Raw genomic sequence first — 27,677 nt, forward strand, 5'->3', positions numbered from 1 at the left:
ACTATCAAAATTGACAACTAACACTCACAAGGCTTCTTTTAATCCAGGAAAAATCAATCAAGAATTTCTGTGTTCCCACTGCAGGACATCCAGGGCCAATGGCTACACACAATTTATTCTTAAAATAATTGCATCAACAAAAAGGAAATGTGGCATTTATTTCACCTGTATGTTTTAGAAAGATAGAACTTTATTTTTGATGTTGAATACATTCTGTCCAATATGCACAAATATATGTATGCCATCTTGAGTGTCTGATATAAAGCTATACAGGTGTCTTCCACTTTACAAATGTTCGCTTTACATCACTTCGCTTTTACAAAAGACCTACATTAGTAATCTGTTTTCACATTACAAAGAGGATTTTCGCTTTTACGAAAACTTTTCTCATATAAATTAATGGTTCGCTTTACGCTATTTCGGCTTAAGAAAGGTTTCATAGGAACACTAACTTCGTAGGGGAGGGTGAGACACTGTACTGGCAATATCATGAACCATGTATCAAAGCAATTCTTGCAGCTTGAAGTTTCAGATATTGCCCTTTCTGCTCATCAATCCCATTTATTGGTTTAAAAAAACTTTAAATCTATTGTGAAATTATGGAGATGGACTGTGCTGTTTTGCAAATACTTGCTCATCATTAGCACCAGTGATGCTCCTGAAGACCAGGAGGCTGATATCAGTCTGTTGTTTAAGGGTAGAAAGGACAAGCCGGGCAACTATAGGCTGGTTAGCCTAACATCAGTGGTGGGGGGGGAGAGGGGGGAGGAATTAGATTCGTAGAAAAGTACAACACAGGAACAAGCCCTTCCATCCAGCTAGCCTATGCTAACCATTTAACCCACCCATTCCGAATTCAGGAAGAAATTCTGATAGAAAGCATCTACCAGCATTTGGTTAGAGAGTCTGATGAGTCAGCATGGCTTTCTGTGTGGAATTTTGTTCTCGATTAATTTTTTAGATTTTTTTTTTGAAGACGTAACCAAAAGTGTGAATGAGGGCAAGACAATGGATTCAAGATTAGTTTAGAGGTGGGTGGTGACTGAAGGTTGCTTCTCAGAGTAGAGGTCAGTGAGCTGTGGTGGGTTGCAGGGGCCAGTGTTGGAACTCCTGTTATTTATTATTTATAGAAATGATTCTGGATGTAAATGCACAAGGCTCAATCAGTAAATTTGCACATTATACAAAATTAGGAAGATTTGTTGACAATGAAGGTTATCACAGAATACAAGGTGATCTTGATCAATTAGGGAAGTAGACCGAGAAGTAGCAATTGGATGTTAACAGAGGTATCAGAAGTGGAAAGTCTGAGCCATTTCAAATTCCTGGGTGTCAATATCTCAGAGGATCTATTCTGTACCAACATATCAATGCAGCTATTGCGAAGGTACAACAGCAGCTACATTGTTAGGAGGAGTTTGAGATTTGGTATGTCACCAAAGACACTTGCAAATTTCTACCAGATGTACTGTAGAGAGCATTCTAACTGGCTACATTACTGTCTGGTATTGGGGGAGGGGCTACTGCAGATGATCAAAATAAGCTGCAGAGTTATAAACTTAGTCATGGGCACTAGCCGCTATAGTATCAAGGACATCTTCAAGGGGAAATGCTTCAAAGGATCCATCATTGTGCCGATGATGTTACTATTAAAGTTGAAAGGCTGGCCAAATTATGCTCCAAGGTGTAACCACATTTAGAGATTAGACAGAATTCAGATCATTTTTAAATTCACGCTTGAGTGCCTCCTTCGGATAGAAGTGCTAGAGAAATTTTAAAATATATGTTATATACAAAAATGTTAACACTGTTCTTTAAGTTATCTGAAGTATCCAAGTACTATTCATTGTGTTATACAAAACACACATTATATAAAGGCAATAGTTAATGCTAAATCAATTTTTTATTTAGTTATAAACTACAGAAATTTAAATTAGAGAACAGCTATGATTCACCATTTAATGGAAAATCTTTAAAAATTGAAATTCAACCCCTAATTGTACATGCGTTGGTAGATCACATCTGGAATTTCCAGTTGGCGGACAATTTCCCTCCATGGCGCTCTGACATATTGGGAAATCATGTATGTGGCAAGTTACAGCAGCGGTTTGTCTTTGTCTTTTGCCAGGTGAGTTTTTAAAAAAAATAAGAGATCACCAGCTCTTAACCCAGCAGGATGGAAAGCGTGCAAGAGAACCAGCCAGATTTGAACTCGGGACCTCTCGCCCCACAGTCCAGCGCTGATGCCACTACGCCACCAGCCAGGCAAATTGTACATTACCACATGGCAAATATGTCTCAGGGACAGGACACAATCACAGCTGAATTTAAAGTATTCCAGCTTCTTGGAACCAAACATTCAGAACCGAGCAGTGCTTGCCTCTTTCACAAACTCAGGATTATGACAAGTTCATAGTTAAATGATGAATATTTAAAACATAAAATATTTAATACAGACTAAAAGCAAGATAAAGCAAGCATTTATTCAAATATTCTTCCAGAAATTAAAAAATCTGTTCCAATTTTATTCCATCTGGAGCAAACCAAACAGAATAACTGATACTGCTATTAAAATACTATCACATACTCTCCTTCTCTCATACACCAACAGATAAAAGGACACAAGAAAATAGGATAGAAAGAATTATGCACCAGACTAGATACGATTTGAACAAGTCAGTACACCAATTAACTTTCTTGGAATGATCAAGTAGACATATTAAGAACATATTTACAGAACAGGCTTTAGTTAATTTATTCCAAATCTTCAGGGACTGAAGGATATCCAGTGAAGAAACTGGTGGTACAGTTTGACAGTGTTTTCTTTTTCTTTTTGTTAAATGTATTCTTCAAGTCTTCATTCTCCTTCAGTGGTTTACGAATTAGCTTCAGCTTTGTTTGCCCAAGGTCAGTGATGTCAGTTAGAACCTGAAAGAACAAAAAGAGTTCTAATTAGCAACAACTTCGTGCTTCCTCTACCAAACGATTTTCTGATGAATTTTCAATATTTGTACTTCCCAACAATATGTGGAAAATCCAGCTGGATTCACTTCTGTCACAAACAATGCTCTCATTTCGATGTGGATCATGAGACCACATCTTAGAGATCTCTTCACTACTAGTGTATGACATTAGCACTTAATTTACTCAGAAATTTGTATGTTCCCTGCATTTAAATTCCTTTTAATTTTCCTATAAATGTATAATGTACTGTACCTTGCATCAATCTTTCTATACTCAAGTCAATCAAACCAATAATAGGATGGGCATTCAAAGAACATTAAATATAATGCTTCATCAATATTTTTAATTTTTTTCTTGTTACAAATGATACAAGATTCCAGTAAACAAAGAAATAATCTTACCTTATCAGCAGAGCTAACACTGAGTGGCTCAAAGAAGCGAGACTCCGATTCAGTGGGATCATCCAGTTTAATAGATCCCTCAAAATCATTTTCATCAAACACATCTTGTTGCTATAAAGATGAGTAGAAAAAGTTTGGATAGCAGAGTAAAAGAGACAAGGTAGAAGACTCAAGGCACTGAAACCAAGTTGAAAATGTTTCTGCTTGGCAGGACGTCATTGTGAACTTTAAAAAAATTCAGATATAACAACTGATCCCAAATCTTCATGTTAAGCATTCTGATCCAGGATATTATTTCCTATACTTTATCACCTACAGTAAATGATCAGGCATCAACTCTGCAGCACAGGATAATACATGGATGTATTATCCTGCCTGGTTAGTGCATCTTTAATAAATGCTTGTGTTGCTCATTCTACTAAAGTTTAAGTGATCTACACTCTCTTTTCCTACATAGTTGAATTACGTTCGTCACCTTTTAATCTGCATGAACCTTTCTCAGATCTGTGCAAGTTTAAAGATGGTAATGAGTATATCCACCATCTCCATGGCGGTATCATTCAAAACCCTAGAATGGAGTTCATCAGGTCTTGGGAACATATCACCTTTAGTCTTGGTAATTCCTTTATTAAGAATTTTGCTAATACTAACTGGTTTGTGCTTTTACTCCCCTCCAATCCAGACCCAAAGTCCTCCACTATTTAAATAGCTTTCTATATCTTGTACTGTAAAGACAAAACATTGGTTTAATTTTCAGCCATTTCCTTACTCCACGTGTTGCTTTACATCTGTACGAGAATCTTGCTAACTTCAGCCTTTTCAAAAAGGATGATGCTTCTATAGATGTCTGTGTTTCTCAGCAGCCTACCTTTTTATTCTACTTTCCCTATGCTTAAAGATTTGCATCAAAATTGATTAATTATTGTCTAGGGAATCATTCAATAGCCTTATAAAAGTAGAGTACAGGCTGCTTGAGTTTGGTCCAACTTTCTGGCATTCTGAATGTCGTGCCCAATTTGGGTGGGGGAGGTGGAGAGCCAGAGAATTGAATCTTCAGGCCTACAAGTGTTAATAAACTAGAGGGCTGTCATTGTTGGATACAACTGAACACTGACCAATAAGTGGCACCAAAATGTCCATCCAAGTGACATCCTACTTCAAAGATGTCATCTCAAACCAAAGGAGAACCAAATGAGTCCAAGACAAGGTAGCTATCCTAGATGGAAAACACAGATCTGTACCACAAACTGTAGATATCAGACCAGATAGAATAAACAGTGTATGCAGTGAATCCTTATAATTATCCTTAAACTACCTGCCACTTCCATTCAATCATTACTTTTGACTACACAATATGCTTATAATTCCCAATGTGAGGTAATATCCTCTGCATAGAAATTGGATGAAAGGGTGGACACTTAGTCCAAAGATCACAATCTAAAGCTCAAGTCTGCAGACTCACTTCTTTGCTGAATTTATTCAGACTTTGTACAAATTCAGATATCTCTGTACAGATTCAAGAAAATATATAGAATTCAATTGTAGTAAAGCAAATGTTACGAATGTGCCACAACTCTGAGGGGCCAAAGGGTACAAAGTAGCCCCCTCCTTTTTGAGAATCACAAGATCGCTATTAATTCAGGTCTGGGACCCAGAAAATGAGAGAAAGACACGCAGAATCCACAAGGGTTTGGAATGTGTCCTGGCCCCCAGAAAGGCAGAACCATTGATAACGACTATTGTCTCTTGGAGACGGAATTGTGTATTGAGTACTGTACTATTCATTGAAGCCCTCAGGGAATGACCAGAGTGGGCTGGTTGAGGGATTGCATCATCCCAACCTGATTGACATCTGAGACCTCGTGAGTAAGGATAAAAGAGGGTCTGGGGAACAACCCCTTTAGACGCACCAGGAGAGACGCTAGAAATCCCGTGACAGCGTTTAATAGCGACAGCCGGTGGGGGGCTTGCGTGCGTCCTTTCCCTTTGCTGGGATTGGGGCCTTACCACGGAAGAACGGCTTTAGCTAAAGGAGAAACCAACATCAACGGAACTCTGGAAGGATCGAAATCATAAAAGGAAAAGCTGGCAAGTTCTAAAATTCTCTCTCTTGACTCCAACCAAAGGCTGCAGCCTGAATGAACTTGAGTGACTTTTATATTTCCATCGGACAATACATTATCCCCTAGACAGTGATAGAGCTATTTCTTATTGATTATTATACCCGCACTTTTAGATCTAGTATTGACGACGTATAGTATCTGTATGTTTGCATTGATATTATTTTTGTGTATTTTTACTAATAAATACTGTTAAAATAGTACCATCAGACTTCGACGGACCTCTCTATCTTTGCTGGTAAGTGACCCAGTTACGGGGTTCGTAACACAAATAACTAGCTGAAATAGAATTTGTACTAGCAGCAATCATGGATAAATGTACTTTATTTTTGGTGCGTGGGGTACCTGTGAACTACTGAATCCTAATGATATGGCATTTTGCATTGTGAAAATTTGTGCTCTATTTACTTTGATACAGGAATGTAGAAATTTCTCCTCGTCATATAGATCAATGGCACACACCCATAAACAGGGAAAACGCAAACCATCACCCTTCCACTAAGCTGATTAATGTGGTTTTAGGAACATCAGCACATGGGAACAGAGTTTGGGGAAAGAAACCCAATGCTGAAGGTGTGTTTTCTTACCATATTAAGACGATTGTGACACTGTTCAGTGAAGCACCTGCAGTGATCTCCACAATCCATTTTATTTTTCCTACATTTGCATTGCCGGTTGGCACAGCGACCTTTGCAGGAACACTACAAAAGGGAAAGAACCACAAGAAAAAGAAATTCAATTCAAGTAACATTCAGAGAATGAGAGTAAGTTATCTTATTTTAGTACAAAGTGGATGGTCAGTAGGTAAGGAGATGGCACACTGCTACTAATTAAAATGTGAATTCTGTGAAACTGAGAGAAGTATTTCTTAATAGTTGGGCCAGTTTTATTCAATAAAGTTGCTAAAACAAAAAAAGTACTTTAAGGAAAGATTTAACAGGGTCAAAGGGGCAACTTGTTTTAAATTCAGAGGGTGCTACGCACAGTGAATGAGATGCCAGGGAAGTGGATGAGACCAGTACAACATCAACCTTTAAAAGGACTTTTGGAGGGGTATGCAGGTAGGAAACATTTGAGGTTATGGGCTAAACATGGGCATCTTGGTCAGTGTAGACCAGTTGGGTTGAAGTGCCCATTTCTGTGCGATATGACTATGCTGACCATGAAAGTGGAAATGATCCATTATTTGAAAATGAGCAACATGGTTCACTCAGATCAGCAGTCAAGGCTTTGGTTTTGTTTAAAAGCAGATACCTGAACCATTCACAGATTAAGGGTAATTGGTACAATCTTTTCAGAATGAACTCTTCAGTTCTGATAAGCTGAGGCAAAATATTTCTCAGTTTAAGGCAACTTTACTGTTTTTAAAATGAGACCACATTTTAAGATAGGACACTATGCAATTATATATAAAAAAGTAACTTCTAATTTGCACTGACACGTCATGGTGACAAACCCTGAAAATTTATAATTAGACATACCCCAGAACTTGCTTTCTTATTTCCTTTGATTTTCTTAGGTATCCAATCATCATCATGATCCAGAGAATCATCGTCAGACTCAGAATCAGATAATAGCTCTTCTACAGTCAGACGTGGAGTCATCATGTTTGGTTTTGCAGATGTCTTCCTCTTGTTTTTTGGCTGCATAATTAAATACATTCATTAGAAAGAGCAATAAAAACAGCAGACAATTCAATTGTTCAGTGGCAAAGCAACCAGCATTTCCTCAAGTTAATACTCGTGTCACCATTTGATAAATATCCTTATTTCCCCTCACTAATTATAATACATTTTGCTTCCCTTTCAAAATTCAAAGAGTAACAGCTACTCGTGCGGTGAAGTAGTTGTTAAATAACTTCCTTAAGCAAGCGACAGCGACAAAAATTGATCATACATTTCCCATCTTCAAGCATGCAAAAAAAATCAAACCATACTATTCCATATAGTTGTATGGCACATTTATTCACAAGTATTACAATTACATTGAGCAAATTAATAAAATATTTCAATCATAGTGTTTATATAAAAAATCCAGATCACTAGACTGCATACACATTTTAAACATAGTACTCATTCACATCCCAAGAATACTTCAGACTTTCTAGTATTAACTACATGCATGTGTGAAACAAATTAGATAACCAAATTTGGCAAACTTATGAAACAAATGCAGAACTCTGAATTAAGTGAATGAGATTATGGCAAGAAACAAAGTCCTGTGGGGGCATAATTTACATTTCATCTAATTTTCAATAATTTAGCCTTCAAACCCTTGTTCTATTAAATATGGATAATCTATTACCCAACTTCATGTTCCATACAAGATCATCTACTTGTAACATTAAGACAGTTTAATTCACAGTTGCTATGCAGTCTGTTGAGCATTTCCTCATTTCAAATTTCCAGTAACTGTTGTGGTCTGTACCTCAGATCTAGCCTGTCATTTTTATTTTGCTTTTCTTCTCTCCATCAGTAGAGACTAAAGAAAACAGTTAAGAATTTCAGAAGAGAGATTTCAAAAGCAAGGGGACCAGTCAGGACATTCTGCATACTACAGTTCGCTTGGAGATACAGGTGTCCCCTCCTTTACAAAGGTAGAGCATTCCTATGAAACCCTTCTCAAGCCGAAATGGCGTAAAGCGAAGAACCATTAATTTATATGGGAAAAATTTTCTTAAAAGCGAAAATCCTCTTTGTAATGCAAAAACAGGTTACTGATGTAGGTCTTTTGTAAAAGCGAAGTGGTGTAAAGCGGGGACACCTGTATTGGATTATGCATAACAAGGGCCATTAAAGAAAGTCTTGGGTTTAAGTGGAGCGGTCATTATGGAAACTGCCATTGTGTGAATAGGCCAGTGATAGTGAGGAGGCTTCAGCGAGTGGAGTCTACGCTATAGACATTTTTGTTTAATTTTTCTTCCTTTCTTATTGTACAGTACACTTATAGTAGAGATGTCAGGCAGGACAGTGGAATGGTTCTTTCAGACTCAGTTCACACTTTTAAACCAGCTTAAACCTTGCTTTCAACCAATATCTTGCACTTTATACTACATTGCCTGTATGAAAAGTGCTCCAAGTTATGACTGCCCCCGTGGCAATTCCCCTCAACAAGTATAGTGACACAGCTGTCAGGTCTCTGGTACAGAGCCTGGCTCTGTAGCTCAGAAACGAAGGGCAGAAGAAGCGAGATGTAATGATGGGAGATTCATTGGTTCGGGAACAGATAGGAGGCTTTGAGAACAAGAACAAGATTCCCAGATGTATGTTACCACCAAATGCCAGGGACAGGGAAACCTTGGATAAAATCAAATTATTCTTAAATGGGAGCATGATCAGCCAGAGATAGTGTTCCGGTTAAAAAGGGTGATGAGGTTTGGCAAAGCAAGTCCTGAGACTTGGGTGCTAAGTTACAGGACAAGACCTCTAGAGCTGTGTTCTCAGGATTGCTATTAGCACTATATGCTAATGAGGCCAGTATTAGGAAAATCATACAGTTTAACATGTGGCTAATTAAATAGTGCAGGAGAGGGGGGATATACTGTACATTAGTTGAATTGTGATATATTGGACTTAAGACATCGTAGACATTAGTGATACTTGTTTGCAGGAGAGGCAGGGCAAGCAACTCAATGTTCCAGGATCACACTGCTTTAAATGTGATGGAAAGGAAGGACAGCATTACCAGTCAAAAAATGCCATGGCAATGTTCTGACAGGGCAGACTAGAGAACTCATTGACTGAGGCTACATGGATGGAACTAGGAATAAGTAATGGATTCTATTATAGACCATCCAACAGTCCACAGGATTTAGAGGACCAAATTTGTAGACAGATCACAGATTGTTGCAAGAAACACAAAGTAGTGATTGTATGCAATTTTAACTTTCCACATATTGATTGGGACTCCCATACTATAAAAGCGCTGGATGGGAAAGACTGACAAATGTGCTTAAGAAAGTTCCCTTAATCAACAAGAGAAAGTGCATTACTAGATTCCCTATCAGTGAATGAGACAAGGCAGGTGGCATAATTTTGTGCAAGGGAAAACTTTGCATCTTGTCATCGTAATGCCATGAGATTCTAGATAAGTCTGGTTCTCAGATGAAGATTCAAAATTAGAGGCAAATTTTGATGGTATCAGAAATGAACTGGCAAGTACAGATTAGGTTATTTTCTGGCAAAAGTGCACTTGATAGAAGCCTTCAAAAGTGAAAATTTGAGGGTACAGAATAAAAGGATACAGGTTTAGGGAACCTTGAAGTTCTAAAGAGAGGCCCTGGTTAAGAAAAAGGAGGTGCATAGCAGGTATAGGTAGGCAGGAACAAATGAGGTATTTGAGTAAAAGAAATGCAAGAAAACACTTGAGGAAATCAGGAAGGCTAAAGGAATACATGAGGTTGCTCTAGCAGACAAGGTGAAGAAGAATCCTAAAGGCTTTTGCAGATATATTAAGAACAAAATGACAGCAAGGGACAAAATTGGTCCTGTGGAAGATCAGAATGGTAATCTATGTGTGGTGCCAGAAGAGATGGAGAAGATCTTAAATTGATTTTTTGCATCTGTAATTACTCAGGAGACAGACGAATTCTAGAGAAGTAAGGCAACACAGCCATGAGATTGTGGTCCCTATACAGTTTACAGAGGGGGTGTTTGCTGTGTTGAGGCAAATTATGGGGGATAAATCTCCAGGATCTGACACCGTGTTCCCTCAGACTTCATGGGAGGCTAGTAAAGAAATTGCAGGGGCCCTAACAGAAATATTTAAAACTTCCTTAGCTATGGGTAAGATGCTGGAGGATGCCAACGACGTACGCTAGTGACATTAAACCTGATTCTGACAGGCCTTCCTACCAGCAGTACCCAAACCACTATACCTATTTTGAGGGAATAGTCACAGAGGTACTCTATGAGCCTTTTCCATTTTCCTCTCCCGACAGTCACCCTGCACTTGCCTCCTTCAACTTTGGTGTGACTGCTTCCCTGTATCACCTCCTCTAATTCCTGAATGAACCAAAGGTCATAGAGCTGCAGTTCCCTGACACTGCATGTAAGGAGCTACATTTAGATACATTCTTGCAGACGTAGCAATCAGAAATCTCCCAAATTTTGCATAAGGAGCACAACACTGGCTTGGTATCCCTTCTCACTTTGCTAGCCAGATACTAATAGAAAAGAAAAACCTGACAGAAACATAAAACCTAGCCGTCTCCTCTCCTTGCCAAAGCCTCTAGCTCCCCACTCTAACCTTGGCCTTTACCAGTTATTAGAAAGCATTCTTCTTTCTGGAAGAAAGTGTTAACTCAAGTCCTTGTTCCACCCCACACACATTCCTTTCGTTCTTTTCAGCTTCCCCCTCTTAACCTTTATCATGTTTTCATTTGTCCAATTCCTGTAGGGTCTTTGACGCCCAAAAAACCAATTGATTCTTTCCACAAATGCCATGCTATTGAGGTTATATTTAGCATAGTCTGCATTTATTTTCATTGATCTCCCATTTACCCCAAATCTGCCAGTCATTTTAGTTACAGACAATCTCAGTTTTATAATTAACAGATGTATCAAATGCCCTTTGGAGGAGAGCTCTAAATCTCATTTCCTTTTAAGCGGAACCATTTCTCAATTATAATGCTGAAAAATATATACAGTCGGCCTTCCTTATCCTCGAATCGAGAAAACCTGGAAGTGCTCTTCCAGCACTTGTTGTTTGAGCATGTACAGACTTCTTTTTCTTGTCATTATTCCCTAAACAATGCAGTATAATGACTATTTTACATAGGATTTACATTGTATTAGGTATTATAAGTAAGCTAGAGATGATTTAAAGTATATAGGAGGATGTGCGTGGGTTATCGTGAATTGGGATTGAAAAAAATTGGAAGTTCTCTTACTAAGTCGGAGCAGGTACATCTGGTATTATTTAGCGTCAAACGTTTATCTTAGTATATATTTTACCTTTCTAAGCATATAAAACACTTAAGAACGTATGTTTCAGTGCCAGGAACATGTCGGGTTGATGTGGAGGATCAAAAACTCAAAACCCCAAAACCCAATAATTAAACCACTGCGTTGCTTAGTAATAATTGTAGCTTTCATCGTGGCAGGGCCTTTCTCACTTTATCCTTTAAAATTGTTCTGATCGTTGACTGACGCAGCCTAATGCTTTTACAATGACCAATGGCGTTTCACCTCTTTCCGATCGCTTTATTATTTCCACTTTATTTTCAGTCGTGATCGTGAACAGAAACACTGCGGATTCAGAGCTCCGGTGCCGGATCCTAATGTCCACCGCACGGAGACAGGTTGGATGAGGGACTTGAGCATCTACATTTTTTGGTATCCGTGAGGGGTCCCAGAACCAATCCCTTGCGGATAAGGAGGGCAGACTGTAGCTCTTTTTTTTTTATAAAATGGCACCACCAGCCAGAAATAGTTTGTTTCTATTCATCTTACTAGTTCTTTACAGAGGAACTAGATGCAAAGTCATACAGTAAGGAAATAGGCCCTGCAGTCCAAATGGTCCATGCAAACCAAGTTTCTATCTGAGCTTGTCCCATTTTCTTGCATTTAGCCCATATCCCTCTCAGACTCTCTTATCCATGTGCCAGTCCAATTTCCTTTAAGTTTTTTTACTGCACCTGCCTCAACCACTTCTTCTGGCAGCTCATTCTATATACGGACCACACCTTGGGTGGGTTTGTTCACTCACCAAATGCAAGATAGGACATCTGATTGAGAAGCTATGCTATAACAACTCCTCCCTCAACATCAGTAAAACTGAAGAGCTGAATGTGGACTTCAGGAAGGTGAAGGCGGCTGATCTTACTTCAGGCAGAAAAATAATGGCAGTTGAGAGTCAGCAGCTTTTAACTGCTGTGTGTTAACTCATTATATGAGCTGTTGTGGGTCCAGTATGTAGATGCAATCACAAGCTTGCCAGCATCTTTACACTTTAGAAAGTAAAAGCCCTTTGGAATATCACCCAAGTCTGTCTCCAGCAAACTTCTAAAGATGTACGGTTGAAAGTGTTCTAACTGGCTGCATCATGGTCTGGTATGGCAATTCAAGTGTTCAGGAATGCAAGAAACTCTATCCAATACATCATGGGCACATCCCTTCCTGCAATCATAGGTGACACTGCTTCAAGAAGGCAACATCCAAAGATCCCCACAATCCAGCCCATGCCATCTTTTCACAGCCACAGTTGGGCAAAGAGACATAGAAGTCCAAAGTCCCACACCACTAGGTTCAAGAACAGTTACTTCCCTTCAACCATTCAGGTCTTGAACCAACCACAACTCTAACCAATAGTGCTTCGTAAGACTAAAATAAGACTTTTGCACTAAATTATGCTGCTGTGCCTGTGATGTTGCTGCAAGCATTTTCCCTCATTGCACCTGTGTATACATGTACTTGTCTATATAACAATAATATTGACTATGACTTTAGATCTTGTAGGGCACTCTGACCTTTAGCAGAGGGACCATGGTGGTGGGCATCCAAGTCTTCACCCAGAAGACAAGCTTTTTCCAAATATAGCTCAACACACGGGCACTAATTCACTAGTTCACACAATTCATTACGATCAGCCCGTTTGACCCAGTGCTAAACTTTCATCTGTCTGATATTAATATGGATAACTCAGACATTCCAAACTGGCTACGTACCACTGCCATAATTCCCTTCAGGTTTCAGACTTTGGTTCTGAAGTTTACTACAGACCATTGTACTAATCTATTCACAGATCAGTGGCCTGGTTCCCCACTTAGAACACCAACTCCCAAGTCATCTCACTATAGACTTTCCAAAATAAACACCGCAGAATATAATGTTATAGATCTTTAAATTGGTGGTGGCAATTTTACTTCTGTTCAAACACATCAATTGCTTATTGGGTCATGAGAGGGCAGCTTATGTCAAACATGTTAATGGACACAGAGTCCCATTGAGCGTAGTCTGGACAAGGACACCTTATTCCCGTCCTGAAATTAGTAAGTCAGATCAGTGTTTAAAATAATCCTGTAATTCTAGATTACAACTTCTGAAGTTTTAAAATTCCACATTAATTGAATTTGAATTCCTCAGATGCCACAGGAGGATTTTATCTCATCTTGTTGATCCATTGTTCTATTTAACAATTAATCCATTACTTTAACATTTGCACAAGTTTCTCAACTTTTTTTTTTAAGAAACAGAAAACCTACAGCACAATACAGGCCCTTCAGCCAACAAAGTTGTGCAGAACATGTCCCTACCTTAGAAATTACTAAGCTTACCCACAGCCTTCTATTTTTCTAAGCTCCATGTACCTATCCAAAAGTCTCTTAAAAGACCCTATTGTATCCGCCTCCACCACAGTTGCTGGCACCCCATTCCACACACTCACCACTCACCAAGTAAAAAAAACTTACCACTAACATCTCTGTACCTACTCCCCAGCACCTTAAACCTGTGTCCTCTTGTGGCAACCATTTCAGCCCTCGGAAAAAGCCTCTGACTATCCACATGAACAATGCTTCTCATCATCTTGTACATCTCTATCAGGTCACCTCTCATCCTCCGTTGCTCCAAGGAGAAAAGGCCGAGTTCACTCAACCTATTCTCATAAGGCATGCTCCCCAATCCAAGCAACATCCTTGTAAATCTCCTCTGCACCCTTTCTATGGCTTCTACATCCTTCCTGTAGTGAGGTGACCAGAACTGAGCACAGTACTCCAAGTGGGGTCTGACCAGGGTTCTATTTAGCTGCAACATTACCTCTCGGTTTCTAAATTCAAATCCACGATTGATGAAGGCCAATACACCGTACGCCTTCTTGACCACCGAGTCAACCTGCGCAGCTGCTTTGAGTGTCCTATAGACACGGACCCAAGATCCCTCTGATCCTCCACACTGCCAAGAGTCTTACCATTAATGCTATATCTTGCCACATATTTGACCTACCAAAATGAACCACTTCACACTTATCTGGGTTGAACTCCATCTGCCACTTCTCAGCCCCATTCTGCATCTTATCAATGTCCTGTTGTAACCTCTGAGCCCTCCACACTATCCATAACACCTCCAATCTTTGGGTCATCAGCAAGCTTACTAAGCTATCTCTCCACTTCCTCATCCAGGTCATTTATAAAAATCACGAAGAGTAAGGGTCCCAGAACAGATCCCTGAGGCACTCCACTGGCGACCGACCTCCATGCAGAATATGACCCATCTACAACCACTCTTTGCCTTCTGTGGGCAAGCCAGTTCTGGATCCACAAAGCAATGTCCCCTTGGATCCCATGCCTCCTTACTTTCTCAATAAACCTTGCATGGGGTACCTTATCAAATGCCTTGCTGAAATCCATGTACACTACATCTACTGCTGTTCATCAATGTGTTTAGTCACATCTTCAAAAAAATTCAATCAGGCTCGTAAGGCACGACCTGCCCTTGATAAAGCCACGCTGACTATTCTTGATCATATTATACCTCTCCAAATGTTCAAAAATCCTGCCTCTCAGGATCTTCTCCATTAACTTACCAACCACTGAAGTAAGACTCACTGGTCTATAATTTCCTGGGCTAACTTTACTCCCTTTCTTGAACAAAGGAACAACATTCGCAACTCTCCAATCCTCCGGAACCTCTCCCGTCCCCATTGATGATGTAAAGATCATCACCAGAGGCTCAGCAATCTCCTCCCTCGCTTCCCACAATAGCCTGGGGTACTCTCATCCAGTCCCGGCGACTTATCCAACTTGATGCTTTCCAAAAGCTCCAGCACGTCCTCTAAGATCTTCATGCTCAGACTTTTCAGTCTGCTGCAAGTCATCATTACTAACACCAAGATCCTTTTCCACAGTGAATACTGAAGCTAAGTATTCATTAAGTACCTCTGCTATTTCCTCCAGGTCCATACACACTTTCCCACTGTCACACTTGATAGATCCTATTCTTTCATGTCTTATCCTCCTGCTCTTCACATACTTGTAGAATGCCTCGGGGTTTTCCTTAATCCTACCCACCAAGGCCTTCTCATGGATCCTTCTGGCTCTCCTAATTTCCTTCTTAAGCTCCTTCCTGTTAGCCTTATAATCCTCTAGATCTCTAACATTACCTAGCTCTCTGAACCTTTTATAAGCATTTTTCTTCTTGACTAGATTCATTACAGCCTTTGTACATCACAGTTCCTGTACCCTACCATAACTTCCTTGTCTCATTGGAACGCACCTATGCGGAACTCCACACAAATATCCCCTGAACATTTGCCACATTTCTTCTGTACTTTTTTCTGAGAACATCTGTTCCAATTTAAGCTTCCAATTTCCTGCCTGATAGCCTCATAATTCCCCTTACTCCAATTGAACACTTCTAATTTGTCTGTTCCTATCTCTCTCCAATGCTATTGTAAAGGAGATAGAATTATGATCACTATCTCCAAAATGCTCTCCCACTGAGAGATCTGACACCTGACCAGATTCAATTCCCAATCCCAAATCAAGTACAGCCTCTCCTCTAGTAGGCTTATCTACATATTGTGTCAAGAAACCTTCCTGAACATACCTAACGTACTCCTCCATATCTAAATCCCTTGCTCTAGGGAGATGCCAACCTATATTTGGGAAATTAGAATCTCCCATCACGACAACTCTGTTATTATTACACCTTTTCAAGATGTGTTTCCCTATCTGCTCCTTGATATTCCTGTTACTATTGGGCGGCCTATATAAAAAAAACACCAAGTTATCGACCCCTTCCTGTTCCTAACCTCCACCCAGAGACTCCATAGACAATCCCTCCATGGCGTCCACCTTTTCTGCAGCCGTGACACTATCTCTGATCAACAGTGCCACACGCCCACCTCCTTTGCCTCCCCCCACCCCCTTCCTTTCTGAAACATCTAAAACCTGGAAAGTGAAGTAACCATTCCTGTCCCCGAGCCATCCAAGACTCTGTAATGGCCACCACATTACATCTTCAAGCTCCATGCTCTAAGCTCATTCGCTTTGTTCACAACTCTCCTTGTGTTAAAATAGACACATCTCAAACCTTTGGTCTGAGCGCATCCCTTCTCTATCACCTGCCTATCCTCCCTCACACACTGTCTCCTGGCTTTCTGCATTTGTGAGCCAGCCGCTTCTTCCCCAGTCTCTTCAGTTTGGTTCCCACCCCCCAACAATTCTAGTTTAAACTCTCCCCAGCAGCCTCAGCAAACCTCCCTGCCTGGATATTGGTCCCCCTCAGAATCACGTGCAACCCGTCCTTTTTGTACAGGTCACACCTGTCCCAAAAGAGGTCCCAATGATCCAGAAATCTGAATCCCTGCCCCCTGCTCCAATCCCTCAGCCACACATTTATCCTCCACCTCATTCTATTCCTATGCTCACTGTCGCATGGCACAGGCAGTAATCCCAAGATTACTACCTTTGCAGTCCTGCTTTACAACTTCCTTCCTAACTCCCTGTAGTCTGTTTTCAGGACCTCTTCCCTTTTCCTCTCCATGTCATTGGTACCATTATGTACCATGATACATGGTACTCCCTCTCACTGCAGGATCTTGGACATGATCTGAAACATCCCAGACCCTGGCACCTGGGAGGCAAACTACCATCCGAGTTTCTTTCCTGCATTCATACAATCACTTGTCTGACCCCCTAACTATAGAGTCCCCCATCACTACTGCCTTCCTCTTCCTTTCCTTTCCCATAGGGCCAGACACTGTGCCAGAGGCACGGCCACTGTTGCTTCCCCCAGGTAGGCCGGCCACCCCCCACAACAGTACTCAAACAGGAGTACTTATTGTCAAGGGGTACAGTCACAGGGGTGCTCTCTAGTACCCCTGACTCTTCCCCTTCCTGACTGTGACCCACTTTTCCTTCCTATTTCACACATTGGATATTTTTCTTTCCTGTACTAGCTTATTTGGTCAAGAATTTCTTCCTTTCTGAATTATAATTTTTAAATCAATGCAAGTTCCTATCATTTCAACTCAGTGCATTACTCCCGTTCAGCTATTTTTCCCCAAATATACTTAAGGCTTAATATAATAAAGGAGAAAGGGGAACAAAGACATTCTTACCTTGGGAGGAACGTAGTCAAATGGAGAACCTGAAGGCACTCGGCTACTATCACCCAGGTTAGCAGTTGCATACTGAAGGAGGTTCAGTTTCTGCAAAGAAAAAAAAAATTGTTAAAATTATATGATTGCAAATATCGAATGCAAATTATGAGGACAATTTAGAAAAGTCAACAGGTGACTACAAGCTTTCAAGTGGTTACATAGGGTAGTTTTTATTCAATCCACTGTCGTGTGACATTATCACATCCTATTTTGATTGGTAAACTTGTTGCCCTCATTTCACCACTGCCACACTTCACCTATCATTCTACATGAACTATACACAGATGTAAGAATCCAAAATGAAAGCATTACTTATTCCCTCATTTCTTGCCACAGGTAGTAAGTTAATAACTTAGAGAAACTTCAGAATAGCGATAAGATGCAGCCTAAAAGGAACTTAATCAGAAGAGATCTAACAGTAACAGAGGTAAAAATTAGATGTACATCTTTTAAATGAGTATAATATAGAAACAAAATACTCCTTTGGCACCTTGGCTCAATTCTAAACTTCAAATAAGATGGAAAGGATAATGTTCCATATCTAAAAATTGCCAGTAAAATGAGAACTGAGAAACAGAATCAGACCATTTCCCCCCCCCCCCCCATTAGAAACACACTTTAGCTCCCTATGCATGAAGGAGGTTGATGTATTTTACAGGACTCAAAGCAGTTCTGTCCAGTACAGTGATTGGATCTGCCATATGGGCTGTTTGGCTCAATAAACAACTATTGCTAATAAGTTCAATGCTCCAGAAGTTAATACAAAATCTGCAGGAGCATAGCATCTAGCCTCCACAATTATGTAGCTTTCTTCAACTCATTAATTTGGTTGCAGAAACCCATGCTGTCCAAGCTGGACACTCCATTAGTGTCCAGTATTAACAAAAAAAAAAGGTGAAAAGAATTGGCTGTTTTGAAAACCAACATCTTTTACCAATTTTGTTTTTAAAACAAAAATCCTCAAACAGCCTCAATCACGACAATGTGTTTAGCCTAACCCACCTCCTTCAAACTCCTTTTGCAGGCAACTCAACTTCATTCTGCCTCCTTGAGTATTATAATAACTAGATCAAAATCTTAGCTTAACGTTGGCCCAACCTTCATGGCAAGTTTCTCCTTTGCTGACTTTAATCAAAATCTTAACCCCAATAACCATTTTTCCTTCAATGTAATGTTGATTACTTTAGATACAGGTGGCCCCCATTTTTTTTTGAATGTTCGCTTGACGACATCTCTCTGTTACGGAAGACCCTCATTAGTTACCTAACAGAAGTTCCGCTAACAAAAGAGTTTTCACTTTTACGAGAAAAGGCAGAGTGCGAGAAAAGGCAAGCCAAGCTCCTCCCCCGGAACTGCAGTCTAGCCGCCATTGCTTAAACATGTGCCTGTGAGCATCTGTGCTTTATCTCGATTTATTTTGTGCATCCATTAGCAAGATGAGTTCTAAGGTATTGGAAAAGCCTAAAAGAGCTTGTAAGGGTGTTACACTTAGCGTAAAACCAGACATAACTAAGCGTTTCGATCATGGTGAATGAAGTAAGGACATTGTCCGTGCGTTGAACCGTTCGTATTATTTATACGCAGAGAAATTCTGCTTGTAGCAAAGTGGTCTCTTTTAGTCGGCATCCAATAATGGATAAGATAGAAAGTCTATTGCTTCAGTGGATTGATGGGTGTACAAAGCGTGGTGTTCCGTTATCTTGTAACTTAAGTCAGTCAGAGAAATCAGTCAGTCTTTTTAATAAGCTGAAACAAAGCACTGGACGATAGTGATGAAAGTGTTGTGAAAGTGGAATTTAAAAGTAGTCATGGGTGGTTTGATCGGTTTCTGAGGCTAGGGCAGCTTCATAGCTTAAAGTTTACCGGACAGAGTGCTTCGGCTGATACTGAAGCTGCAGAAAAGTTCCCAGCAGAACTGAAGAAATTACAGAAGGTGGTTATTTGTAAAAGTGTTTAACTGTGACGAAACTGCAATTTATTGGAAAAAATTGCCGACACCCCAGTCTCCTGTACCTCCCACTAACCCAACCTCTAACGACTTAGCCTAACACACCATCAGTGTACTCGCTGTCTTCCCGATTCCGGTAAGTGAAACTATACTGTACATACATTATTTCTACTTTATATAGGCTGTGTATTTTGATGCGTTATTTGGTATGATGTGGCAGCTTCATAGCTTAGAGGTTACTGGAGAGATTGCTTTCGCTGAGATTGCTGCCGCTACGCTAGTAACGCTACGTAGTGAGATTTTTGCTACACTAGACAGTGCTGCAATGATTGCAGAAAAGTATTCTTACTTTATATAGGCTGTGTATTTATCAGATCATTCCTGCTTTTACTATATGTTACTGTTATTTTAGGTTCTATGTGTTACTTGGCATGATTTTGATGGTTATTTTTTGGATCTGGGAACGCTCACAAATTTTTCCCATATTAATAAATGGAAATTGCTTCTTCACTTTATGACATTCCGGCTTATGAACCGTTTCACAGGAACGCTCTACCTTCGGCTAGCGGGGAAAACCCGTATTCCTTTCACCAATATTTCCCAGCATAAACCACTAGTCTGTAGAAAATACCCTCAAAATCCTTTGTTTCCAAATTCTTATCTCCCTTAACTTAGTTGTCTACTAAATAATACTTTGGTAAAACAATATCAAAGTTTCATTTTATTCTAGCTCTCTAACCTTCACTAAACTCATTTTCCTTTCCTGGCTTTCAGCATTTCATTCTCAATATTCCATGCACAATTCATTTCAGCTGCTTCAGTCTCCAAGATCTATCAAAATCCTATTTAAGCTTCTCCAAAAGTATTTATTAAAATCCCTCTAAGTTTTAGAAGCCATAATAAGTCCTTTGAAACTTTTGCTATTTTATTGTGTTTCTCAAAAGTACGCTACACAAAATACACACTTAGTCCTGCCATGCACGAGTCAGCATTTTGACTAGATTTGGACAGAAAAACAGATCATGACATTTCAAACAACTTTTAAGAACAATTAGATAAGAAGCAGCTCATGACATCCAAGTATCTGGGTACAAGAGCTGTCAATGATTAATCAAACAGCAATAGGGAGAGCACAAATTAGTTATCAAAAAAGCAATGGCTTTCTGAGGGCAGGCACTGGATGAAGAGTCAATAGACAGTTATTCTTCTGAGTAGAGTGAAAGAAGAAACAGTTTAAGTGTAGCTTATACAATGACATTTAATTATTTTTCAGGATTTCATGCTATGTGGCTTAAAATAAAAGCTTTAGATAGCAAAAAATTCTCCATTGCTGATTACACCTTAAGATAATTTAGAGGTGGTTTCAGTGTACTTTTTTTTTAAAAAAAGGCTAATATTTCAAATTTCCACAGAATAATCTGAATCTCAATTAGTTAATTGTTCTATACACTCTTGCCTTTAACAACTTTGAACTTTAACAATGAGTACATACTTGCTTATACAATTCATTCTCTTCCACCAATTGCTGATTTTGCTCACACAACTCATTCATCTTCCGGATCTCTTCATCCTATCAGAATCGAAAATTTCAACATGGTAAACATTCAGTTTCAGTAATTCCACCATATACCTCTGCATGGTTTTCAGCTGTTCCCAAATATCTGACTGGAGGAGTTGTCAAGTCCAATTGATCAGTGAGTAAAATTGAGGTGGTTAAGGATATCGACCAAGATGAATGGTGTGTGCATTCAATAGAAAATGAAAAAAAAAACTTGTGGATGCTCCAAGTCTGAAGTAAAAACACAATGGTAGAGATACCCCAGCATATTAGGCAGCTTTGATGAAGAGACTTCAATCCAAACCATTTAACTGCTTTGTTTCCCCGCAGAAGTGACCCAATCTGCTGCAGTTTGCATCATTTTGTATGTATGTAATCAACAGAAGTTGCATTGCGGAATGTTGGGAGAGGGCTGGTAACAATGCACAGAAGACAATTTCCATGGAAAAGAAAGAATTGGTGTCATTATAGTGTAGTGCTATTGCAGATCAGGGTGTCAGACTTCAGTTCCAATGTCATCTGCAAGGAGTGTGTACATCCTCCACATTGAATGTGGAGGTTTTCTCCAGGTGCTCCGGTTACCTCCCATAGTCCAAAGATACACTGGTTAGGTTAACTTGTCATTGTAAACTGTCCTGTGATTAGGCTCGGATTAATCAGAGGTTGCAGGGTGGAGTAGCTCAAAGTGAGAGAAAGGCCTATTCTGCCCATTAACTCAATAATAAGATAATAATAAAACTGGAACATCGATTCAGACTTGAGTAACTTGATCCTATTTTAAAATGTGAAGCAGAATATACATACACCCAATTCCAAATGGTACAATAGAGGAATAACACTTACCTGGAACTTAAGCCTCTCCAGAAGCTGGGCCTCTTGATCCTGAAGGGAACCCATTGTAACATTTGCGTTTTGAGGCAATTGGCTAAGCAGATAGAAGACCTGAGGAGTATATAGTTCATTAAATCGCTAATAATTTGATATTTAAAACTGTTACAGCAAGTCATGATTTTCATTGTATATCATGGTTATTTTTCATCATCCAAATATAGTTATTAATTAATGACATGCAACAATTTTATCAAGTTCTCATCTTGCTAAAGGGATTTTCAACTAAGAGCACAACAGGAAAAAAATTGTTAAAGGAATATCAATACACACAAAGAAAATATTAACCTCTTTAAATAAGCCCAAAACTCGCAGGTGGAATTCTAGAGATGCACCACACCATGAATAAATTCCCACACAACTGTGTTTATAATTACTTTTGTGATGTTTACCTCACTTGGAATATTCCTGAGTGAAACATCTCATCATGCCACCTTGAGATCTTGAGTGAGTTAATAAAAAAAATCAGCCTTTGCTCCAATTAATGCAGGTTTAACATTTTGCAGTCCTTCACGTTAGGACAATACACTTATCCTAGAAATTAGCCTTATTTGCTTACAGATCTTTTCTTAAAAAATGAAGGGGCCATAGCTACACAGTATTTTTAGTATTGCCTCATCAACACCACATGTAAAATATCTGACTTTAATTCCATTAGCAACTCCCTAATATTTTGTTACATATTCTGATCACAAGAGGCAATTGCTATTTGTAACTCTTTTCCTTGAAAGGTTGTTCTTCAAATGGACTTCTTAAAAGTTGCCAAGATTCCACAGAAGAAATACTACTTTAAATATCTGTCTTCAAATGCACCATTAAGAAACTGCTTTGTACTACTTTGTTAGCCAAGGTGATACAAGACAATACTCCAATGGGAAGTAGCAGCCGAGGCAAGCAGTTTGTTGGATTTTTTAAATGGCACAGTTTACCTTCTCCTGGTGTCGCTGCTCTTGATCCAGCAGCTGTTGCTGATGTTCAGTTTCCATTTCAGCTATGCGGTTTTGTTCTTCAATTAAATTGTTTTGCAGCTCCACACCATCAGCTTTTGTCTGGATCAGTACACTATTCATTTTACTGTACGACACTTTAGAAGATACCAACTTCAAAATCAGAAAAAAAATGTTAGTCTTTATCTTCCGGAAGTCAAATAATTAACAGCACCAAAATCAGCAACATCTTTGTTCTATTTTGGTTATTTTATTCCTAGCACGAATGAAGAGTGTGTGAACTCTGACTTGGATTACCAAAATAGACAAACATCAGGAATATATTTCGATTTTGTCTTGGCCACTCTAACCTACTCACTATTAACGCAGTACGAAGATAGAAGTTCATTTCTATTGTTATTTGGGCATATTGTTCGGTTCTCGCAATTTGAGAGGTAAGGTCATGAGATATCACTAACAGAATCAGATTTATTATCACTGGCATACGTTGTGAAATTTGTTAACTTAGCAACAGCCGTTCAATGCAATACATTATATAGAAGAAAAATAGTACCAAAAAAATATATACATTAAAAAAGTGAGGTGGTGTTCATGGGTTCAATGCCCATTTAGGAATCGGATGGCAAAGGGGAAGAAGCTGTTCCTGAATTGCTGAGTGTTTGCCTTCAGGCTTCTGTACCTCCTGCCTGATGGTAACAGTGAGGAAAGGGCATGCCCTGGGTGCTGGAGGTCCGTAATAATGGACGCTGCTTTTCTGAGATACCGCTCCTTGAAGATATACTGGGCACTTTGTAGGCTAGTATCCAAGATGGAGCTGACTATATTTACAACCCTCTGCAGCAGCCTCCCCATACCTGACAGTTTTTGAGTGTATTTGTTGACATATAAAGTCTCTTCAAACTCCTAATGAAGTATAGTCACTGTCTTGCCTTCTTTATAGCTGCATCAATATGTTGAGCCCAGGTTAGGTCCTCAGATCTTGCCATCCAGGAACTTGAAAGTGCTCACTCTCGCCATTTCTGATCCCTCTACAAGGATTGGTATGTGTTTCTTCATCTTACCCCTCCTGAAATCCACAATCAGCTCTTTCGTCTTACTGATGTTGAGTGCAAGGTTGTTGCTGTGACACCACTCCACTATTTGGCTTATCTCACTCCTGTATGCCCTTGTCTCCATCTGAGATTCTACCAACAATGGTTGTATCATCAGCAAATTTATAAATGGTATTTGAGCTAAGCCTAGCCACACACCCAAGATACACCAGGGTTGATCGCCAGCAAGGAGGAGATGTTATCAGCAATCAACACAGATTGTGGTCTTCCGGTTAGGAAGACGACAATCTAATTGCAGAGGGAGGTACAGAGATCCAGGTTCTGTAACTTCTCAATCAGGATTGTGGGATGGTATTAAACGCTTAACTATAGTCGATGAACAACATCCCGACATAGGTGTTTGTTTTGTCCAGGTTGTCTAAGGCCATGTGAAGAGCTTTTGGGATTGCATCTGCCGTTGACCTATTGTGGTGATAGCAAATTGGAATGGGTACAAAATTAAATACCTGATTAACACAAGACCATACATACTGAGGAACCAACTGACAAAAAGGCGACAAATGCACAATCAAAAAGGCTGATTTTCATAGCGCCCCAGTTAAGTATGCAGCTGGAAGAGTGGAAAGTTAGGAGAAGGCAATGATAATTGCAATGTCTGCTGGGGAAAAATGTACTCATGACACCCAAGTAAGTCAATTTGCTTTGAAAATCTCTAGCATTTCAGTCTTGGAGAGAGACTCAAGCAGGAGTTCACATTTTCAAATGAAAGACCTAACAGATTTGGGCACCGTACATTTTATTCTCCCTTATCCTTTCATTTCTGATGTAATGCCTATTATATATAACCAATAATGCACTGTGGCTTAATAGCAGCTTCAGCTTGGTCACTCCTTACCTCTTTCATCAGCCACTTTAATCCACACTTTGCTTCCATTATTGTGGTAATTGAATCCCATCGATGCTTAAGCCTCTCTTCGTTGTCTGCATCCATCAACTTTTGTTGGAGATCAGCAATTTGAGCACTCCTAAAATAGCAAGGCAAATGAGAATTTGCTGACTTTTTAAACAATCCAAGTGAGTAACTTGAAACTCCATTATTGATTATTGGGTTGATTGATCATTGGCTTGTTAGATCCATTGTGAATTAAAATGCAGACACCATCAACCAGCAAAGTTTGGCCTCACTACGTGGTCTCCCAATTTCTTTTCCCCTCAATCAAAGCTACAAAGATCAAAATTCCCACAATACTTAAACATAGCACTAGTGGATATGAAATAAATTAGGAAGGTCAAAAAAGTGAAGGGAGGAAGATCTCACTTAAACTTCAATGTAAATGGGGACAGGATTGCTAATTCCACATTCTATTAACAGAAGCTTTAGCAAAAAATAGCACCAACAGACTACGGGTGGTGTGCAAACAATGACTAGCCCACCAATAAGGAATCATATTTAGCAGTGGAGAACCAGAGAGTGCATTTACTACAGTTTATGATCAGATTCATTTCCTGTTCTGGGAGCTGCCTGTGTCGGGCTTGCAAGTTTTGGTTTACGGTGTGGATCTCCAACTACATTACAGAGCCATTCTGGTTTAGAGGAGTTAATTGATAATTACTCTTTGTACAGGGAAATTTTGTACATGGGAATTTGGCGAAGATGAGCATCAAGAGTTAGCACCACTGGCAAATGTTATGGAATTTGTTAACTTAGCAGCAGCAGTACAATGTGATACATAATATAGAAAGAAAAATACAACAGGAGTTGATTCTGGCCATTACAACCTCTCAAAGTATTACCTCACTGAGATGAACCCCTAGGTTTATCTTGCCGTGGACTGTCATTTTAAGAGAGAGTGCCTGAGTGACTTCAACCACCAGCTTTCTTTGCTCCTGTTTGATTCTTACTAAGAGAGAGAGAGTGGCAGAACTATTTAACTTTGCAGCTTGTTTTGATTTAAGGACACTCACTCACACACAGTCAGTCGCAGTTGGAGTCGGACAATAGAGGAAACCAGTGACAAAGGGGGTCACTGGTTGGAACTTGAGTGCCCACAAGGGTGGGTTGAGCATCGACCCAGCACATTGATAAGTGGCTATCACATTGTGTGATTGGGGCAACTTTGTGGAATGTACCTATGTGTTAACCTTTGCCTTGGTGTTAGTTCCCTTTGAAGATGGTTCCCCTGTGATAAGCTACTATTGGTGATAATTTGTAAGTGGATTTGGAACGATGATGGATAAAACTTACGGCAATTGTTATCCTGTTTTACCACCGTGGAACCTGTGGTATACGACACAAATGCCTTCTCTCAACATTCACCTTGGATTACAAATCTCTCACATCATTTAAGCTGCGGATGAACTGAATTTTCATACCTTACCATCTCAAGATTTTATGCCTGGTGCCCCCCCGCCACCGAGCTCAATAGCTTGGGAGTTATATTTACACCTATGTATACTCATAACACCTAACTTTTGATTATTCTCATTTAAGTTGCATTAAGTAGATACTCATAAAGGTAGTGGTTTTAACATCAAAACCAGACTCCAGGTGTGGTCTATTGCTGCTGGTTCATTTAAACCATATGGGTACATAACACTCACCAAGATGAGAGTGCTACTGGATGATAGTCATTAACGCAGGTCATATTACTCTTCTTGGGAGAACAGTATCAAGAAAATAAGCAACGGCAAGGGACTCAATGGGCCAAATGCACTCATGCTTTGTATGAAAATATAAGAAAATCTTGATCTGCCACAGATCAGATCCTAATTAAAAGCTATTCCCAAGCTGATGCCAAATTAAACTTGTTTCAGCCAAAGCTCATCGCTGAATATCTTTAAATGCTAAAATCTTAACACAAACTCAGTACCATTTTTAGAATTATTACTGATGACACCAAATGGTATTCAGACCTCCAGAGCATTCACTGCAGACAGGTTTTTAACTCAAATGACACACTGATCATAATTCTTCAGATTTGTTCATGGCCTAACAATTGTAGATACAATTCTGTTCTTAGCAATAGGTGGTACTCTATTATAACATGGCAAAGAAATAAAATAAAAGGCAGTGAATGGGACACTCATTATATTACATTATATGAATTAAGAAAAATAGGAAATAAAATTAAGGATTGCTGTTATTTTTCTCCATCTTGTAACACATCAAACATAGGCACTTTAGGCAGGAATGAAGGATAAGCATGTTTTTATTAAGATCATAAGATATTGGAGCAGAATTAGGCTGATCCATTTTCCCTCTCACCCCAGTCTCTCACCTTTTTCCCCACATCCCTCCATGCCGATTAATTAATCTATCAACCTCTTCCTTAAATATACATAAAGACTTGGCCTCCACAGTTGCCCATGGCAACAAATTCCACAGATTCACCACTCTCTGGTTAATGAAATTCCTCAACTTCATTGTATAAGGGCACCCCTCTCTTCTGAGGCTGTGTCTTCTGTTCCTAGCCTCTCTCACCACAAGATACATCCTCTCCACATCCACTCTATCAAGGCCTTTCATCATTCAATAGGTTTCAATTGGGTCACCCCACATTCTTCTGAATACAGGTACGGAGAAAAAAAGCACTTCATATGACAAGCCATTTAATCCTGGCGTCATTTTCATTAAACTCCTTAGAACCCTCTAGTTTCAGCACATCGTTTCCTAGATAAGGGGCCCAAAGTTGTTTAC

General features: G+C 39.5%; 1 protein-coding gene across 1 annotated transcript in view; it reads right to left on the reverse strand.

Annotated features, from left to right (window-relative positions):
- Positions 1-1,884: 1,884 nt before the first annotated feature.
- Positions 1,885-27,677, reverse strand: part of kif4 (kinesin family member 4) — a 62,346-nt gene continuing 36,553 nt past the window's right edge. The window contains exons 23-31 of the mRNA XM_073058135.1: positions 24,876-25,005; positions 22,911-23,081; positions 21,937-22,035; positions 21,028-21,105; positions 17,546-17,635; positions 6,967-7,128; positions 6,073-6,186; positions 3,366-3,476; positions 1,885-2,928 (exon numbers count right to left, since the gene is read on the reverse strand). Coding sequence (XP_072914236.1) covers positions 2,755-2,928; positions 3,366-3,476; positions 6,073-6,186; positions 6,967-7,128; positions 17,546-17,635; positions 21,028-21,105; positions 21,937-22,035; positions 22,911-23,081; positions 24,876-25,005 — 1,129 coding nt within the window. The 3' untranslated portion in view covers positions 1,885-2,754. The remainder of the gene's footprint in view (positions 2,929-3,365; positions 3,477-6,072; positions 6,187-6,966; positions 7,129-17,545; positions 17,636-21,027; positions 21,106-21,936; positions 22,036-22,910; positions 23,082-24,875; positions 25,006-27,677) is intronic.

Source organism: Hemitrygon akajei, chromosome 10 (assembly GCF_048418815.1).
Source record: "Hemitrygon akajei chromosome 10, sHemAka1.3, whole genome shotgun sequence".
Classification (NCBI taxonomy): domain Eukaryota; kingdom Metazoa; phylum Chordata; class Chondrichthyes; order Myliobatiformes; family Dasyatidae; genus Hemitrygon; species Hemitrygon akajei.